The sequence below is a fragment of the Neomonachus schauinslandi genome, chromosome 12 (genome assembly GCF_002201575.2).
Source record: "Neomonachus schauinslandi chromosome 12, ASM220157v2, whole genome shotgun sequence".
Classification (NCBI taxonomy): domain Eukaryota; kingdom Metazoa; phylum Chordata; class Mammalia; order Carnivora; family Phocidae; genus Neomonachus; species Neomonachus schauinslandi.
In genome coordinates, this window is record NC_058414.1 from 104,183,577 (window position 1) to 104,204,342 (window position 20,766).

Below are 20,766 nucleotides of genomic sequence, written 5' to 3' on the forward strand. Positions count from 1 at the left end.
CCTTTCATTCTGCAGGAGGAAAGACGAAGATTGAAAAATGCAATAATTATACAGTCATTTATACGAGGCTACAGAGACCGGAAACAGCAAGTAAGTTTGCTTTTAAACTGAGAAAGAATTGGGCATGCCAGAGCTTATTTTAAATATGGCCTCGGGGGGCGCCTGGGTGGCTCAGTCGGTTAAGCGACTGCCTTCGGCTCAGGTCATGATCCTGGAGTCCCTGGATCGAGTCCCGCATCGGGCTCCCTGCTCGGCGGGGAGTCTGCTTCTCCCTCTGACCCTCTTCCCTCTCGTGCTCTCTGTCTCTCATTCTCTCTCTCTCAAATAAATAAATAAAATCTTTAAAAATAAATAAATAAATAAATAAGGCCTCGGAGTCTTAGAAGTGGAATCCATTTTGTGGCTATCTTAGTACACTTGTGTAATCAAAGCTAATGTTGATAATAGTGTTTTCCCCAATAATTAATTTTAGTAGTTTATATTTACATAAAGATTTATAGACAGGGGAGTTTTGAGGTGATTTTTAAATAATAAAATAGCAACCTGGGCCGCAGCTAAAGGTGGAAGTGTTGGAAGCGTCTTTGGGGGATTGAAGGGTCTTCATTCCATCCCAAGTTTTCTGGGTTTCATTTCACCTTTCCGCGAGAACGGTCCGAATGGCGCGGGCAGCGGAACCCAGACTGGGAGCCCCCCCCCCGCCCCCGCCGCGCAGCCCCAGGTGCTTCCTGGGGCCACCGCGGCCGCACCGCTCCCCGTCACACCTGCTGTCATCTGTGTCGCCTCCAGCACGCGGTCCAGAGAAGCGCGTTCGATCGCTGCGCCGCCGCCTCTCAGTCCGGTGGTACTTTCTCCGTTGCCAGTGGGCCCAGCCTTACTCTTTTGGTGAGGCAGCTTCTGTTTTTCTACAAGCAGAACGAAGACTCAAAACGTTTGGTGAGTGCCAGCTGCGCTTTCACTTATCCTTGTTTCTGTGTTTTCCAGCGTGCTTTTTTAATGGGGTCAGATAACCCTCCCGTGTGCCTTTGGGAACTGCCCTCAGCCCGCCATAATAGGTCACCTTTGTGCTGATGTGCTTTACCTGTTAAAGAGCCAAATAAACTGTCAGTAGGTTTTTTTTGTTTTTTGTTTTCTTTTTTATGGAAAATTTCAAATATAAGAAAAAGTAGAATGGGGCGCCTGGGTGGCTCAGTCGATAAGAGTCTGCCTTCGGCTCAGGTCATGATCCCAGGGTCCTGGGATCGAGCCCTGCATCGGGCTCCCTGCTCCGCGGGAAGCCTGCTTCTCCCTCTCCCACTCCCCCTGCTTGTCTTCCTGCTCTCGCTGTGTCTCTCTGTGTCAAATAAATAAAATATATATATATGTATATATATAAGAAAGAAAAAGTAGAATACTGTCTTGATCCATCCACCATGTAGCCAGTACTCAGTGTCCATAGTCATCAACAGCCATCTCACCCAGAGCCCTCCATACCTGTGCCTTCCCTTCCGTCACTGTGACGGGCATCCTAAATATTCTTGCATGTTATCTGTAAATACTTGAAATCTCTAACATACATGGTCTCGCTTTTAAAACATCCCAAATATAACTATAAGAATGTCAAACATTATAGGCTTCTAATGTTATCAGTGATGAGGAACGGCTTTGGAAAATACTGATGGGTGTGTAGATGAATCAACTTTTTAAAAATGCAACTTGTTATTGTGTCCAGTTTCTCAGGAAATATTAAGAGATGTCTTATGTAATTATTAGATTAAAATGTACTTATTCTTAGGAATTCTTGTTTACTCATAACAGAAATTTCAAATTACATTGAAAGATGGTATAAAATGAGAAGTCTTCCATACTACAACCATGCATACTACAAAGATCCCCATATGAAATATAAATACAGGAACAGTTTATTGCTTATCTGCTGTTTGGCTTTAAAATGAATGCAACATTCCTTCCTGAGTTGAGCTAGGCTGGAACCTAAGAACTTTCCATAAACTAGGTCCAATCTAGAGAGGCAGTAAAAGTGGCTTCATCTGCCCATTCTAGACTTGCCTTAAGTGTAGCCTCTTTCCAGGCTTTCTATCTGAAGTTCATGAAAAAATGAATCAGAGAAGTACAGTAGCAGATAATCCGGCTTGCTTTCTGGAACAGGCCATCACCATCTTTGTGTACTCAAGTCTTACAGATTGAGATTTGGCTAAGGAGCACCGACGTGTGGGTGCCGTGGGGGGTGCCAGTCATTTATGCCAGTCATTATGTCATAAGATAGTACAGAAAGCACCCCTTTCCTCTGGAGAACTGCTCCTGCCATGCTCCTGTGTGAGGGTCCGTCTGTGGTCCCCACACGGCTGCTTCAGCAGAATTCACGTACGTTTGCCGCCAGGCCTTAAGCAAAACAAAGCAAAGTGCTCCCGTGCGGATTCTGAAACCCTAAATAGAATTAAATGTCATCAAACCTGGTTAATAGAACAAAAGTGAACTTGAATGTTTATTCAGTTTGCAAGCAAAAATGCAAGAACAACAAATTAATCGTGTGGGGAAAGAGGCCCTCTGCCCCAGTCTTCCATGCTCCCTAATTCCCTCCCAGGAGTAAGCATGATGCCACTTTTGTGTTTTTCTAAGATGCTTCTTGCAAAGCTAGGTATATATGGCTGTATCTTCTGCATTTCCTCCCTTTATTTTTTATTATTATGACTTTAAATTATGGTCTCGGGGCGCCTGGGTGGCTCAGTCGTTAAGCGTCTGCCTTCGACTCAGGTCATGATCTCAGGGTCCTGGGATTGAGCCCCGTATCGGGCTCCCTGCTCTGCAGGAAGCCTGCTTCTCCCTCTCCCACTCCCCCTGCTTGTGTTCCCTCTCTCGCTGTCTCTCTCTCTCTCTGTCAAATAAATAAAATCTTTAAAAAATAAAAAATAAAAAAAATAAATTATGGTCTCTGCTAAAATAGTGTACTCTGATTATACTTAATTTTTCTGGAGTTCATAATTGCCTCACTTTTGTTTAACTTTTTTTGAGTCTCTTGATAAAGTTGCCCTCTACTTTTGACAGTATTGTAAAATGCTGCTCAGTATAATTGTCCATGATCAAAGATGTCAGCTAGTCTGATGCTCTATTTCCCTGGAGCTAATCTTCTTGGATTCCAGGAAATTCTTGTGTCATTATCTTGGGAAAATCACTTGCTTTGCTTCAGTTTTAGATCCTCCCTCCTGATTCCATTATCTTTTTGCTTTCTTGGTTTACTCCCTCATTTTATTGATACATATCCTCAGCTGACTTCCCAAGAAAGAATGAATAAGATGTTTTTAAAACTTTACTCTGCATTTAGTAAATAGTAACAAAAAGTTAGGCAAAGTAAGTGTTTAATGTACAACTTTTTGGATGTTATTGGTACATTTGTCAAGGTTGTGAAATACAGTATCAAAACACAGTCCAGGATTGCCTGGCTGGCTCAGTCGCTTAAGCGTCTGACTCTTGGTTTCGGCTCAGGTTGTGATCTCAGGATGGTGAGATCAAGCCCCACGTCGGGCTCCACGCTCAGCACAGAGTCTGCTTGAGATTCTTTCTCCCTTCCTCTGCTCCTCCCCTTGAGCTCTCTCTTCTCTCTCTCAAATAAATAAAATCTTCAAAACACAGTCCAGAGAATGTTTAAGTAAAGTATCACTACTGCTTTGAGGTTTTTTTTTTTATTTCATAAGCATCTTGAAACATAATTACTTGGTTAATATATTGACAGCCTTATTCTTGAAGTTCCTACAGTTGCCCTTTAGATTTTTATAATGTTTAGTTACTGTACATGCTATTTTTACTTGTTAAGGTAGCATGCAATTTAGAATGAACTACATATCAGATAGTACAGAAAGTATTGTATCCTGTTGGTTCCTGAGAAAATATGGACAGGGTAGCTCCAGACACCTGAAGAAGAAACCTTGTGTGTAGGCAAATTCGTATTTGGAATGGGTCACAGAGTTATCTCCACCTAACTTAGGATCTCTTGTAATTTGCTTTATAAAACACTTCTGCATTAGTATTTTGTTTGATAACATTTTATATGAAGAAGTGCTCCTGTCAGGTAACAGGCAAAGAAAGAATGTGGCACATTTGTAAGTGGCAACATTTAAGAGGCTGTCTTAATTTTAACCGGTTCTAAATGGGTCTTACAAAATGAACAAGTAACAGTCGGTTTTACAAAAATATAGTACAGAAAGTAGAAGAGCTTCCTTGTTAAGTGCTGAGTTTTCAAAATCATTTATGGTAGCTACGTCCATAGCAGATAGCCTCCTGGGTGCAAGTTAGAAATCTTACTCAACATTTGCTAAATTCACTGCCCAGTCGTTGTGTCCAGGAGAATGGGGAGTTCTCCTCACCCTGGCACATCCTTGACTTTTTTCCAACTCTACTGAGGCATGGTTGGCAAAATTTTAAGATAGTTAAAGGGTACGCCATGATGATTTGATATATGTCAGCATTATGAAAGGATCTGTCCAGTCTCTTGTCACCTCACATACTACATACCTGAGCTTTTACTGGGCAGAGTGGAGCTGTATGATCGGTTTCCTACCAGAATTTCATGGAGTTAGGGAAGGGGAGTATCCAAACGGAAAGGATGCTGGAGACACAGAGGCAAAAGGTAAAACAAAGAAACAGGTATCCTTGTGCACCTTGGCATTAATGCTGTATTTCTCGTGTGTTTTTACTATGGATTGCTCACTTTTACAAATGAGCTGTTTTATTTCAGATTTAGATGAGTTTTAAGTGTACTTGTTCTAGTAATAAATTTAGAGATTTAGCTTAATACTGATGTGCTATTTTAAGATAAAAAATCAAAGACGTGTGGTATATACTACAAAATAAAAGCTGATTTAGAAGGTTTACTTTTTATCATGTTTTGATTAAGTATCTATTTACCACTTAAGGAAATTTGGATTGTTATGTACTGTAAACAATGAGCTTTTTATGGATTGAGAGTGATCTGTATGTTTTGCTGTTTCAGATATGGATGTATCAGAACTTAATTAAACACAGCTCTCTGTTTGTCCAGCAGTTGGATGGATCTGAGCGACTTACATGTTTATTTCAAATAAAGAGGTTGATGAACCTCTGTTGCAGGTAAATCCCATCGAGTCAGCAACTTCTCACAGGTGTGGAAAGTCTTGAAGAGCTCTTTGAAGGCGTTAAGCACTTTTAGCGAGATCCATGGATTATAACACTTCTCACACTACATTTGTGGTCTTTGATTTTTCTTGTCGGTTTTTCCCTCTGTGATTGTGCATTTCTCATCTCTACAAACCCAGTGTCAGCATGCTGTTGGGCAAGTAATAAGTACTCCAAAGGAAGTGTAAGTTGTTGTCCTGTCTATCCTCGAGTCATGCCTGTTTTCAGAGACCTCTAGTACTAGAACAGAGTGGCTCAAACACCATAGTGAAGGAGAGTCATTTGCGGGAGTTTGAGATGACATTTGCCATGCAGTAAGTATGTGAATACTTTTTGTTTTGGTTTGTTTTTACAGGTTATTGCAAAACTGTAATGATGACAGTTTGAATGTTGCACTTCCAATGAGGATGCTTGAGGTGTTTTCATCTGAGAATACTTACTTGCCTGTTTTACAAGACGCTAGCTACGTGGTGTCCATCATTGAACAGATTTTGCACTACATGATTCAGAATGGTAGGTAGCAGGTGGGGCTGGGGCTTTGCGTAGGCAGGATGCTCTGTAGAGCTTGCACACGCGCTCTAAACACCCCGAGTGACTGTGACGGGGCACTGCTGAGGGGAGCACCTGCTGGAGGCACGAGTGCTGACGTTTGTCCTCAGCTCTCCGCACCCTAAACGTCTGGAAATGTGGTCCACTCTAAAGCAAATGCATGCTTCCAGAAACTGTTGTGGGGGCTTCGCTTACGCGTATCTGCAGCAGCCGGTCCTCACGTCAGTGAGCCAGCGGCCGTGTCCCCAGTGGGAGGAGCAGTAAGTAGTGCTGCAGAGACGAGAGACAAGTCAGCGGGATAGCCGGTCTCAGTCAGAAGTAATCTCAGTCTTCACATCAGTTCAGCAGAGGAGAGGAAGAGATTGAGTCGGAGTTTTCTTTCCGACTGGGTGTTAAAGCTCTTACGCGTTGGCACTCTTCTGATAAGGACTGCGTTGTGTAAGGTATAATCTAGATCTGAAATTCCTCTGAGGACACATTAGTGACTATGAAATACACAGGATTTCTAAAACTTTTATGATGAGTTAAGCTGTGTACAACAAAAATTTAAAAATCTGACTCCCAGGGCACCTGGGTGGCTTAGTCGTTAAGCATCTGCCTTCGGCTCAGGTCATGATCCCGGGATCCTGGGATCAAGCCCCACATTGGGCTCCCTGCTCCGCGGGAAGCCTGCTTCTCCCTCTCCCACTCCCCCTGCTTGTGTTCCCTCTCTCGCTGTGTCTCTCTCTGTCAAATAAATAAATAAAATCGTTAAAAATAAAAATCTGACTACCAGTAATCTCACAGCTAGGAAGTCAAACACTTCAGGGCTTGGACTTCAGAAGTATTAGCATTAAAAAGTAAGTGTGTTATTTGTTATAAGAGGGGCTATAGGTGGTTCTGGAAGGCAGGAGTCACTGGTAAAGCCATAAATAAGTTTCTTTTTGTTTTCCAGAGGTGATGGACTAATGTAGGCTAAACGTAGCTAATTTAATCCTCAATACTAAAACTGTAAAAATTAAATTCGTATACATCTCAACCTTAGCTTTTGGCTTAGGTTTAAAATAAAGGGGGTGGGTAGGCCTGGGTGGCCCAGTCGGTTAAGTGTCTGCCTTGGGCTCAGGTCATGTTCCCAGGGTCCTGGGATCGAGCCCCACGTCGGGCTCCCTGCTCAGTGGGGAGTCTGCTTCTCTGCCCCTCACATCGCTGTGCTTTCTCTCTCTCTCTCTCAAATAAATAAATAAAATCTTTTTAAAAAAAAAAAAAAGAAACCTATTTTAGTTTGTTGAAAAATTAGGGAGTCAACTAAAAGTAAATTGAAATTTGTGGGATTTGATCTTTTAAAAAACAAAGTAACGATAATTAGAAATCATCCTCTGTATCAGTTGATGCATTATTGTGTATATTGATTTAAGGCTGAGCAATCATGAGAATTTTTACTTTTCTTGTTTTCTAAAAGTGTAAAGAACGTAACTAAGAAATGCATTATTTTGAAATGTGTCTAGAAGTAGAAAGTGTGTCACAATCTTGTGGTGAAACTGCCGCTTCTGGCACCTTCTGTGGGGACACGCGGTGATGCCACAGCTCCATGCGGTGCTCAGGGCTCCCCGCGACAAGTGTGGCCCCCGTCTGTCCCATGCACCATTACTGTTGACTCTACTCCTGTGCTGTACTTTCATCTCCGTGACTTACTGACTTCACTGGAAGTTTGTTCCTCTTAATTCCATTCACCTGTTTCTCCCCGGCATTAGGAGTCTATAAAATTTGGCAGTGTTTACTAATTATAGGTTGTATTATTATACAGTATGTGCTGTGACTTAACACGAAGCTTTTTAACAAATGCAGCGGAACTTCATACTCTAGTCATGCTGTCAGGTAATCTGTTCAATACATAACAGAGATTGATGTTGACATATTAACGGTATCATTTTTTTAAGATTTTATTTATTTATTTGACAGGGAGAGAGCACAAGCAGGGGGAGTGGCGGGCAGGGGTGAAGCAGGCTCCCCTGCTGAGCAGGGAGCCTGATGCGGGACTCGGTCCCAGGACCTTGAGATCATGACCCAAGCTGAGGGCAGATGCTTAACAGAATGAGCCACACAGGCACCCCATAATATTTTTAAAATTCTTGATGTATTCTCTATACTGTCCTTTTTTTCTTTTTTTCCTTAATCTCCATGACTTACTGATTTTATGGCTGGAGGTTTGTACCTCTTCATCCCCTTCATCTGTCTCACCCACTTCCATCTTCTCAGTCTCATAGCAAAAGAGCTTTCAGGGGTCTCTGTTGAGTTTCACTAGTGATCAAAATATATGAGGTTGGAGTTGGAGTTACAAAGTAGGTGTAAAGATAGAGGACTGAATAGTCAGGGTTTAGTGGTCATGACTCAGGTACAGATTGTGGTGGCTGTCTGACCAGATGGGGGCCCCAGTTGTGGGGTGATGATTGGATCAGTAGGGGTGGAAGCTGGCCCAGGCCGTTTGAAAGGATTCACCTGAGGCAGAACAAAGGGGATAGAAATGAGCAGAGGCTGGAGGCAGTGGGTGGGGCCTGTTTGTAAACGGGGAAGGTGAGGACATCTGGGGACATATGGAATTTTCTCCCTTTTTGGTAACCGTGCCTGGTTGTAAGGAGCCCATTGGTCCGTTAGGGCCTATGGCTATTTCGAGGTGGGTTGTGTCCGGGCCTGTCTGTGTTCGGCCAGGGCCTCGTGCTCTGATCAAGTTTCCATGGCTCAAGCCTGTTGCCTAAAAGCGGCCTCTTCATAAATTTGTGTAGGACTGCTTTCAGAAAGTAAACCAAGTGGATTGTGTTTTTAATGTGTGCTACCAAATGTGTCTAGACAAACTACACCTGAAGATTGTTCTTGGGTGGCTCAGTCGTTAAGCGTCTGCCTTCGGCTCAGGTCATGGTCCCAGGGTCCTGGGATCGAGCCCCACGTCGGGCTCCCTGCTCAGTGGGAAGCCTGCTTCTCCCTCTCGCTCTGCCCCTGCTGTATTCCTTCTCCCGCTGTGTCCCTCTCTATCAAATAAATAAATAAAATCTTTTTAAAAGGTGGGGGGGGGCAAATATATTTAAAAGACTGTAGGGTTTGGATCATTGGTGATGCCGAAGTTGATGTTTACTGCACACCTTGCAATCCCATCAAAAGTTTAGTAAGGTCATAAAAGTTGTTGCTTCAGCTTGAATTCCCTGGTGCCCATATTTTGGTCTCCAAAGCCATCATTTCCCCTAAAAGGAATGAAAAGGCTGGTGGGTGCCAGGTCCTGGCTCCAGGTCAGGAGATGAGGACAGGTGAGTCTGGAGATGCTCTTCATGAGCGGTGGAGCTCAGGGGCCTGCCCACAGCCTACCCCATTGCCCAAAGACAGGACAGTGTGAGAATTAGTGAGGATAACCACTGCAGTAAATTGAAATATGTCTGTTTAAGTCCATGAGTTCAACATGCTTTTTAAAAACCACAAAACTAGTTAAATACTTGGAGGATGCTTAAGAGGCAAATGAAAACCATCACAATGTATGGGCCTTACTTAGATCCTGATTCAAGCAAACTAGTTAAATAAAACTTATAGCAAGAGAGAGTTGGAGACTTGAACACTGACTAGATGCTTGTGATAGCAAGGAATTATTGTTAATTTAATTTAGCTGTCATAATGGTATTTTTAAGAAAAATAAAGTCCTTTGATGACACACTGAAATCATTATATTTTAGATTTGCTTCCCAGTGAATGGAGGAGTGGGTGATGGGTACATGCAGTATATATACCATTTCAGGCTACTTATGTATTTAACTTTTCCTTAATAAAAAAGTTGAAGGGGCTCCCAGCTGGCTTAGTCGGTAGAGCATGCGACTCTTGATCTCGGGATCGTGAGTTCGAGCCCCACGTTGGGTGTAGAGATTACTTTAAAAAATTAATAAACTTAAAAAAAGGGGGCCATTGTCTGTTTAACTAGTAACATTTAACAAAAAAGGAAAGTTGAAGAAGAATTAACTTAAATTTGGACCCATGGAGATTTATAAAAAGCTTTTAAAAATTGACACATTTTTTCCCTCATTATGATGAAGGTATCAAATTTTAAATATGTGTTTTTCCTTTCTTTTAGGGTATTATAGATCTCTCTATTTGTTAATTAACAGCAAGCTTCCATCAAGTATTGAATATTCTGATTTATCTCGAGTTCCTATAGCAAACATTTTGCTAGAGAATGTTCTGAAACCATTGCACTTTACTTACAACTCCTGTCCAGAAGGTGCAAGGTGAGAATGGGATAATTTACTGATTTTGAAAGTTCACAGGTTCTGTATCTAACAATAACTTTTACATGGATGCTATTTTACATATAGACTTCAAAGTCAAATTTTTACTTTATTAATGTGACTCAATTTAAAGAAAAGTTTTACTATTTCTGTTTGGCCTGTACCCCAATATAAATTTATAATTCTGATGGTTTGGTTATTTTCCTGTCTTCTAGTAGCTGTTGAAAGATATAAAAACATGGTAGAGTTTTCTCAATAGGGAATGCACAAAATCAGTTAATTTCAAGGCAATTTAGTTGATACTGAATGCTTAACTTCAATTAATTTAGAAAAGAATATTTCATAAGTTAATTTTAATCGGTGATTTTATGAACAGTATGTTTTGATAAAAGCTTCCATTTTTCTTTCAGGCAACAAGTTTTTAGCGCCTTCACTGAGGAGTTGTTGGCAGCACCTTTTACAGATCAGATTTTTCATTTCATCATTCCAGCCTTAGCGGATGCACACACTGTTTTCCCTTACGAGCCCTTCCTGAGTGCACTGTTGTTCCCAGAGAGCAGGCGCTCCAAGACGAGCAGTGGGGCACCGTGGCTCTTCTTCTTTGTCTTAACTGTTGGCGAGCATTACCTGGGTATGAGATAAAAGACGTGTTCTACTTGAACTCACATTTACATAGTACTGGCAGATAGAAGTCAAAAGAGAAGCGAATCCAGTGCCAGGTGTATGTTGTCAAGGTGGCCCCTGGGGGAGGGGGTGGATTTCTTGTAAGAGTGTATTTGCTGCAGGTCTGTGTCCTAGACAGTGGGGAAAGTTTCTAGGCACATAAAAAAGTCCCTATTCAGCGACGCCTGTCTGGCTCCATCAGTGGAGTATGTGACCCTTGATCTCCGGGTTGTGAGTTTGAGCCCCCCCATGGGTGTAAAGATTACTTAAAAAAAAAAAAAAAAAAGGCTTGATTCAGATACATGTTACCAGGCCACACAGGTTAAAAAGAATTTTAAAGTTGAATGGGAGAACTCCTGTGAGTGCAGGGATGTTATCCCCACTTATGCTAAACTTCTAATGTGTGCCTATTCTAGAATTATAGCGTCTTTCTCTGATGTATTTTAATACATCTGTACATGAGTTATTAGAATTTTGATAATAAGATGTGGTCAGAAATGTCTTTCTGAATATAAGAAAAATGATACCCTGAGTTTTCTAGTTTCTGTTTGATCATTTCTAATGAAATACTACAACTGACTGTTTTACAAAGGGACCCTCTCTGAGGAAGGACTGCTGGTGTATTTAAGGGTACTCCAGACCTTTCTCTCTCAGCTACCAGTTTCACCTACCGGCACGAGCTGTCAAGATTCGGCCAGTGACTCAGAAGATGAGGGTGAAGAGGCCGATAAACAGCCGAGCGCTCCGGTAAGCTCCAGGGGGCCTGGGGGTCAGCGAACGAATTACACTACATATCACTCCATCTGATTTTGAAGTCACTTTTAACTTTGTGTCCATCCTTACTTTTGGCTATATAAGTAATACATGAAAGCGTTCTTGTTGTAAAGCATTCAGACTGCAGATGAAGTCCCCTCCCTCGGCCACCCTGTTCTTTTTTTTTTTTTTTAATTTTTTTTTGAAGATTTTACTTATTTATTTGACAGAGAGAGACACAGTGAGAGAGGGAACACAAGCAGGGGGGGTGGGAGAGGGAAAAGCAGGCTTCCCACGGAGCAGGGAACCTGATGCGGGGCTCGATCCCAGGATGCTGGGATCGTGACCTGAGCCGAAGGCAGACGCCTAATGACTAACCCACCCAGGCGCCCCTCGTCCACCCTGTTCTTTCCAGAGATGACTGTCCTGGCGACTGGGGATTGGGATGTTCTTCCACACCTTCTCCTGCCCATCCATAGAAGTGTATGTGGGGGTACATAGTTATGTGGGTTTTTTATGCAGAGTAGGCCATGCTGTATATTAATTTGTTACTTGGGAAATTTTCCTAGAAGTGAAATTGTTGGGTTTTTTAACCCAACCCATTTTTAAGAATTTTTTATCGCAACTTTGTTGAGATACACTTTACCATAAAACTCGCCCTTTTAAAGTGATGTACAGGGGCGCCTGGGTGGCTCAGTCGTTAAGCGTCTGCCTTCGGCTCAGGTCATGATCCCAGGGTCCTGGGATCGAGTCCCGCATCGGGCTCCCTGCTCTGTGGGGAGCCTGCTTCTCCCTCTCCTCCCCGCTTGTGCTCTCTATCTCACTATCTCTGTCTCTCTCTCTCAAATAAAAAAAAAAAAAAAAATCTAAAAAAAAATAAAAATAAAGTGATGTCCAGTTGAGTGATTTCTCAGTATATTCGCCTAACCGCAGCCACCACCGCTCGGGTAGAGCATTGTCTGCACAGAAACCCGCGCCCATCAGCAGCCACGCCCTCCCCTTCTCCCAGCCTCAAAGGGAAAAAAGGTTTTCTTCTTTACCCTATCTTGTGGACACCAAGTAATGTCTCCTGTTAATTTTTGGCAGTTTTGTAGATGACAAGTGTTAGATTTATTTAAAAAAAATGAATATTGAGTTTATTGTAACGTATAAGGATGGTTTGCTGTGTATTTTCAAGGAATAAAAAGCTCTGCATTATACACACACATAATTTATGTGTCTTCAGTGATATATCTGCTGATTTTTCTCTTAATTACACAATTGAAATAACTTGAGATAAGGCTGACATGGGTTTAAATATTTTTTTTGTTAGGAAATTTCCCATTATTAATACTAAGTCCAGTCCCAGGAAGAAGACACTCCAGAGTGGCTCAGGTTTCCCAGGGGACGTAAATCTTCAGGATCTCGTGAAGTGAGAGGGTGTGTTAGTGCTCTGCCTTCCGACACAGATAGCTTCGTTAGCAGAGATGAAGAGTCATTGCCCCTTACAGCTAGGGGAAGGGCTAGTTACAGAGGGGCAAAACTGAATGTTTTGGTGGAAGCTGCAAGTCTTGCATCTGTCAGAATTCAGAACTGCACATAAAAATGTGAATTTTTTATATGGTAAAAAAAGTGGGATTCTGTAGATGGAATGTAGATAAAACTTTTGTTTTTAGAAGACACTTTTTAATGCTTAATTACCTTCTAGAGAAGCTGTGAAATTATAATGTTTATACACAATATAATTTGTATCCACGTGAAAATGAGGCTCTGGGCTGCGTCTGCTGGAGAGGTGTTAGGAAGTCCCTTCTCACTGTGGACACAAACAGAAGAGCAGAATATGAGACACAGGAAACAAAAGAATGCTCAGGCTCGCTTGTGGTTACACTGCTAGAACGTATAAAAAGTGTAGCTTGTCTCCGTCTCTGATTTTTTTTTTTTCTTTCCCTTCCCCCATGTTCATCTGTTTTGTTTCTTAAATTCCACGTATGAGTGAAGTCATATGACATAAGAGGCTCTTAACTCGGGCGCCTGGGTGGCTCAGTTGGTTAAGCGACTGCCTTCGGCTCGGGTCATGATCCTGGAGTCCCGGGATCGAGTCCCGCATCGGGCTCCCTGCTCGGCGGGGAGTCTGCTTCTCCCTCTGACCCTCCCCCCTCTCATGCTCTCTGTCTCTCATTCTCTCTCTCTCTCAGATAAATAAATAAAATCTTTAAAAAAAAAAAAAAGCCCATAAGACTATTGGAGAATATGGCTTAGAACTTTTATTTTGAAGTTTCTAAATGTAAGCCTTTGAAGTGTGAGCCATTGCATGGGCTAGGCATCCCATAAAGTCATTAAAATTTTTTTTGACAAACTGCAAAAAAAAAAAAAAAAAGTGCAGCTTCATTTTGTTACTTATATTTTTGGGAAATTTTACTCCACTTTATTTTTCTTCCTTAATATACAAGAGTTTCAAGGTCTGTGTTACTAGAATTATATGACGTGGTACTTTTGTTTCTCTTTTTCATTTTTTTCTCTTCATTTTTCATTTGCATTGTTTATCATCTCTCCCTTCTTGTCCACTTTTGGGTTCAGAACCAGTGACCCAGTAGTAGGCCAGGTACTCAACAGATTTGGCTCAAAATCTTTTCTTTATTTTTTAGTCAGATCTTTTGATGGCTGCTTATATATTATTTCCTATGAGAATTATGTAGACTTTAATTTGATTGAATGAGATTTTCCAGAGGCAAATTTCACTGTTTATAAACTCTTAGGTTTCTGTATAATCAGTTTAGTTATTATTTGTGTATAATTTATTTTAAATATGTACACTACAAAAGTAGTACCAATGTACTCTTTTCCTAACTCCTTTTATTAGGTGTATCTTATTTACAGATTCAAGTTTGACAGAATTTATTACTTTTATCTAAAGCAATGTTTTGATAGATTATTATAAGTTACATAAATTATATCCATTTAAGTTTCCAAACAATGTATTCAGCAATACCCAGTGTTGTGTATATATATTCATATTTATATATACTTGGATATATACATACATATATGAAAAAAGTATGTATCTCTGGTTAATACCCCAAATAGGTAAATGCATAGTGTCTTAGTTCAGGTTTTACTCGGTGAATCAGATCTTTAGAGAAATTAAGATATAAAATATATCTCTTTTGTTTTTCTAAAAATAAATTATTTAAGATTCTATTTTTGCTTAAACTGTAATCTCCCAAATAATTTAAAATGGAAATTCTGCTAGATGATAATATATTCCCACCCATGTATGCTTAATACAATGGTGTCTAAAAATACGAAATTAATTTTTCTTAAAATGTCAATACTGAAATACTGTCACATCAGTAGGCAAAAACTGAGTATTTACAGTCCCTGTGTTGTTAATGCTGGATAAAATTGGTGTCTAATATAGATAGTGACTGTGGAACTCTAGAGAATTTCATATTACTTTAATGGATGCATTTGGAGAGCTATGGATTTTGTCCATTGTGATGTGGGTAACTTTTAGATAATGCCTACTTTTTATTTCCACTTGAAGTAAGATCAGATTTCGTGTGTGTGTGTGTGTGGTATAGAGGGTCATTTCTAATAAAACGTCGTTAACTCAGAGCAATTTATGTGGTGTGTTTTAGGAGGATGGTAGGCTCTCAGTACCATACATAACGGAGGAGTGTCTGAAGAAGTTGGACACGAAGCAGCAGACCAACACCCTGTTAAACCTGGTGTGGAGGGACTCAGCCAGTGAGGAGGCCTTTACTCTGATGGCATCGATCGGCCACACGCTTATGGTGCAGCATCGGATGGTGGTGCCCAAAGTCAGGCAAGTGTTGTTGGGCACTCCGTGAATGATGCAGTGTGCCTCCCCCGTGCTTTGTTCGGCTTCCTCTGAAGCAGTTTTATCTGCCCACTTTTCTGATAGAATATGGTAGGGATATTCAACTGTGCAAGCACTTCGTGGAGAATGAAAGTTGGTTTTTCTTTTCTAAACCGACTGATACTGTTTGAATCCGTTTTCCTGGCCTGTCATGTATTAAATGAAATAAGCTCATTTTTCTGGAGTATCTTGGAAACGAGAGTGGAGTTTAGTCCTAGCCGCCTTCTGAAACATTGGTCTCATGCCTGTGTATAGAACCAATATGTTACGTATCTTTTAGGCTTTTTCCCACAGGGCTCTTTATCATTCGCCCTCGACAGTTTACTCTAGCACCCTGAGATTTTTGCCTCTCAAAACTTTGGAATAAACTTTTGAAAGGGACAAAACAAAACATACAAGTTAGAATGTGGCTTATTTGCATTGAGGTAAGTTAAGTGTGACCATAATGTTGAACTATTTTTCTCTCTCTAATTTGAGTAATAGTTCATTGGTTTCTTGAGAATTGCACAAATATTTCACAGGGTATGGTGCAAAGATACATAGTGGTTCTAGGAAGAAGGAAGGGACTGACATTATGTAGGCATTCTGCTGAAAGGTGCTGCCTCTTGATGTCCTGTGTTATGTCGGATGATTTATGTTACCCTAAAGAATCCTCTCCTGTTTTTATAAAATGCTGTCCTGTAACATGAAAAGAGCTGTTTCTTTTGGTTAGGAAAGCATTCTTTGAACCGAACTGTATGCAGAGAACACATCACCAGCTGAAACCGCCTTGTAAACACTAATGCAGCTCACTAATTAGGTGCTATCTTAGCGCCCTGGTGTTTATTACTGTTGGAGGAAGTAAGATGTCAGTGAAACTGTGATCCCTCGATTAGGTAATTAGCTCTCTGTAGGCTAATTGCATTAGGGCAGGATGTGAGATCTCAGGATCATAGCAGCTCAGTGAGGATACTTGCTTTTATTGTAGCACAAAAGTCCATCCCTTTGGATAGTAATTACTGGAGTTAAATGCATCACTGCCCTGGTCTGGGGTTCACTAGTGAACTGTTTCCAAAAGGTGTTTAATGGGTAAAGGAGCTTTATATGGAACCTTGATTTTATGAGTACTGCACCTATTTCCTCTAAGAAACTACTCCAGGAATTTTATTTATGGTTTAAATATATTAGGTTTTAAGTATCTAGAATGTTTTTCATAGCTCATGAAAGCAGGTACTTTAACTGTGGTTGATTTTCCCTGCTTTCAAGTTTGTTTTTGTTTTGTTTTTTTAAGGTATTTAAAAGATGATTAATAAATTCCAGGGCTGACAGCTCGCTATCAGTGCCTCTGGGCTCATACAAATCCCTCTTACTTTCATGGTTGGGATTTGCAATTTTAATTATTATTATTTCTTCTTCTTCTTCCTCCTCCTCTTCTTCTTCTTCTTCAGATTTATTTATTTATTTTAGTGGGGGGAGAGGCAGAGGAAGCGTGAGAATCTTACACAGGCTTCACACTGAGTGCAGAGCCCGACTCGACTGGGGGCTTCAATCCCAGGACCCTGAGATCATGACCCGAGCCAAAATCAAGAGTCAGATGCTCAACTGACTGAGCCACCCAGGTGCCCCTGCAATTTTGATTTCTGTTCAACATTGATTGTCAGGATGTATAAAGGAACATGGAGACCCTTTTTACATTGATATGGAAAGAGTTCCAAGATACATGTTTAAGTGAAAAATAGGAAGCTACAGTACAATGTGAATAATAACCTACTTTTGTGTCAGAATGGTGGAAAAAGTAGGAATGTATGTTTGTTTGTATTGGCATAAAAAATCTTGGACACATACACAGAAAATTCATAGAACTGATTATTCACATGTCTGGCTGTGCTGGGGAGGTCAAGAGTGGAGGAGCGTGTGGACTTCTCACTGTAGTTTTTCTTAATGATTTTTATTTATTTATTAGAGAGAGAGCATGAATGGGGGGAGGGGCAGGGAGCCTGAAGCAGGGCTTGACCCCAGGACCCCGGGATTATGACCTGAGCTGAAGTCAGATGCTGCTCAACTGACTAAGCCACCTAGGTGCCCTTCAGTGCATGTTTTTGATATGGTTTTAAGTTTCAGATCATGTGAATTACTTAAATTTTTAAAAATTAAGTAATGAGTTGCCAGCTCCTTTATTTATTTTTCCTAAAGATTTTATTTATTTATTTGACAGCTAGAGAAAGTGCAAGCAGGGGCATCAGCAGGGGGAGAGGGAGAAGCAGACTCCCCACTGAGCAGGGAGCCCGATGGGGGGCTCCATCCCAGGACCCTGGGATCATGACCTGAGCCGAGGGCAGACGCTTAACCTACTGAGCCACCCAGGCCAGCCAGCTCCTTTTATGAGAGAAAATTTGTAGATCCTGCCATTGGACTAGGGACTCTGAATAAATACTTGGATATAAATTTATTTTTTCCTTAAGAAAATGTATTCACTATTTTTACTATGAATAAATGCTACATGGTTGTATTGTGAGACGGAAAACAAGAAGGCAGTGTCCCAGTATCCAGAGAACTAAACCCAGAAAGGTGGGCACTTACGTGGACACGTGAGGGTGGCCACTGGGCCCTGGTAGGCTTTAACCCTGGCTGACTTAGAATGCGAGTTGGCAGGCAGTAGGTTAGTGTGTCATCGATGGATTTGTGCTGTTCAGAAGTGTTACAGGTAGAGCTGAGGACTGTGCCCCTCTGTTTCCCCTGCCTCTGGTCACGCCCCACCCTGCTCTTCCGGAGGGGGCACCCCCACAGGCCCCCCCCAGCAAGCCTGGCCCTTCGTGGCCATCTGCATGGTTGCCCTTCCTCTTCCCAAACTTCCTTCCCCTGTGACCTTTGCAGGTGCCTTTCTCATGAATTTCCCTTTGCTGTTGGGCTTCTCTTTCTGTTTCCTCCATGGGCTCTTCTTTGTCTCTGTGTTTCAGTGTTTCCTCAACTTCGACTTCTTTTCCCTTCAGTTTCTTTGTTTTTTTCTACTCAGTTGATTCTCTGGGTGATAGAAGTACGTACCTTCAACCACTTTCTGGAGCTCCAGACTCCTATTTAGCTATTTAACAGGGGCTGTCCTCAGACCCCTTACATACTGCCTAAGATTGAGTTCAGCATCTCTCCCCAAAACCTGGGGGTTACGCTGGGGGGGGGGGTCCACTAGCAAAATGTGGCTACTTCATTGTAAATTAATTACAGTTAAATGGAAGCACAGACCCAGTTCCTTGGCCACATAGCTCGCCACATTTCAGGTGCATAGTGGCCGCCGTGTAAGACAGCATAGACTATTCCCGGCGTCACAGAAAGTTCTGCTGGATGGAGTTGCTGTAGAGTTTAGGCTTAGAGTCGTTCCTTTCTTGGTGATTCCGCACGTGCATCCAGTCACTGTGATGTGTGAGTGCTATGTTCTTATGCTCTGTTTTGCCAAAGTGAATTGTCAGAAACGTAACCCTGTTAATCTCCTACTCAGATATCTGCCAGTGCATCCCCTTTGCTTTCAGGAAAAAACTCACATTCCGTAGTTTATCAGTTTGTTCTGTATCCTTCACTTATCAAGTGTTTGGTTACCTCTCTGCCCCAACCATGCTCGCGCTGGCTTTCTGCCTCTCCTGTGTTTGGGGTCTGCCCCCTTTTGCCTCTGCTAGACTCTGTCCAAAATGCATCTTCCCTCCTTGTCCTATCTTTCTTGGCTCACTTGTCTGCTAGATTCTTGCTAAGGTTATCATCTGTCAGAGGCCTTCCTGAGTTACTGAGATTTCACCTGCAATTCCCAACTTGCAGTGACATTTTCATTTTATGGCAGGCACTTCCTGTTAGTGCTATAGTGTCAGGAGTGGGGCTTGTAATCCGGGTGCTAGACGGACTTGTTCTTGGTACTCAGCTCTTCTGTCGCGTGGACTTCTAAAACCTTTGAAATGGAATTTTAAAAGGTAGTGTCTTAGGGGTCACAGAGGTTGCTATTATAATTTGCCTGTGGTTTTCTTGAAAATACATCCAATCACAAGGCCTTCACAGATCAGTTTTATTGCAACATGTGCTTCATTTTTCTACCAAAACCTAAAGAATGAGCCAACTTAATTGTATTTTATGTTTTGAATTGTGGTTTAGTTAATCCTGTGCCTGGAAGCGCATGGCAGTTGTCCTGTCTGTTTTCTGGGCGCTGTCAAGTGCGTGTGGTAATGGACATTCTTTAGCTCTGGTTCACAAGTTCATGTCTATAATAATTTGAGGTAGTGTGAGTATGCACATGACTTCACTGGGGAAAAACACGGATTTGTGTTTTGTTTTTTATTGCAGATTATACTACTCATGTTTTTGTAAACAAGTGTTTATAATTTCTTTTGAAACTATTGAGCCTGGCTACCTCCATAGAGAAATTTACTTTTTGCCTGTGATTTCATGCTTGCTTTTATTATCAATGATATTTTCAGTACAATCAATACATTTAATTTGCTTTTGATTCATGTTAGAATATTCTATGATAGGGGCGCCTGGGTGGCTCAGTCGTTAAGCGTCTGCCTTCGGCTCAGGTCATGATCCCAGCATCGTGGGATCGAGCCCCGCATCGGGCTCCCTGCTCCACGGGAAGCCTGCTTCTCCCTCTCCCACTTCCCCTGCTTGTGTTCCCTCTCTCGCTGTGTCTCTCTCTGTCTTACAAATAAATAAATAAAATCTTTAAAAAAAAAAAAAAGAATATTCTCTGATAGAGGCCAAGTAAGATTTGTGAGCTTTTAAACATTTCAATACATAATGATTTTATTATTAAATCTATTTTGAAGTCATATATAGATTATAAACTAACTGGTAATTATTATTGTTAGACACATCAAATTAGTAAGTGGTCTTGATTTGGTCAGACTTAGCAATAAGTGATTTTTGAAACTTCTGAGAATTTTCTAAACATTTATGAGTGACAGCTGATTCACAGGAAACACAAGTCCACTTGGGAAAAGCACATATGCTGCCTGTATTGATCTTCTTATGTGTACTTTTTAAGAGTAGTATTGAGAAATAGTAAGGAACGCATCCAACATAATGATTCATTTTAGTGAAACTGTAGTATGAGGGAAAGTTCCGTTTTCAAGGGTGTTCACTCTTAAATAAAAGCAGTTGTCAGGAGAAAGGTACTGTCTGTGTGACCTGGTTGTGGTTTGAGCGCTGGAACGTGGACTGAACAGAGCTGTGTCTGGGGCTTCTCTTCGTAGTTTTCAGTGGTCTGTGAAGAGAAATTCTTTGGCAAGTTGCCTCAAACTGAAATATGTCTTAAAATTTTTGTAATAATAAAGATGGGCGCCTGGGTGGCTCAGACGGTTAAGCGTCTGCCTTCGGCTCAGGTCATGATCCCAGGGTCCTGGGATCGAGTCCCGCATCGGGCTCCCTGCTCCTTGGGAGCCTGCTTCTCTCTCTCTCTCTCTCTCTCTCTCTGTCTCTCATGAATAAATAAATAAAATCTTTTAAAAAAAATTTTTTTGTAATAATAAAGGCAATTTAGAACGTATTTTTAATCTTATCTCAGAGGTGAAATGTTATATGTGTGTTTTAATATTGCTTTTGTCAAACAAG

The 20,766-nt window shown here is 41.4% G+C and overlaps 1 protein-coding gene across 2 annotated transcripts in view; it reads left to right on the forward strand.

Annotated features, from left to right (window-relative positions):
• UBE3C (ubiquitin protein ligase E3C) overlaps positions 1-20,766 on the forward strand; it is a 123,207-nt gene that overhangs the window by 26,613 nt on the left and 75,828 nt on the right. The window contains exons 3-10 of one of the 2 annotated variants that reach the window (XM_021692757.2): positions 16-90; positions 787-933; positions 4,982-5,097; positions 5,498-5,655; positions 9,776-9,929; positions 10,340-10,560; positions 11,185-11,339; positions 14,963-15,150. In XM_021692757.2, coding sequence (XP_021548432.1) covers positions 16-90; positions 787-933; positions 4,982-5,097; positions 5,498-5,655; positions 9,776-9,929; positions 10,340-10,560; positions 11,185-11,339; positions 14,963-15,150 — 1,214 coding nt within the window. The remainder of the gene's footprint in view (positions 1-15; positions 91-786; positions 934-4,981; positions 5,098-5,497; positions 5,656-9,775; positions 9,930-10,339; positions 10,561-11,184; positions 11,340-14,962; positions 15,151-20,766) is intronic. The other variant, XM_021692758.2, reaches the window with a different exon arrangement.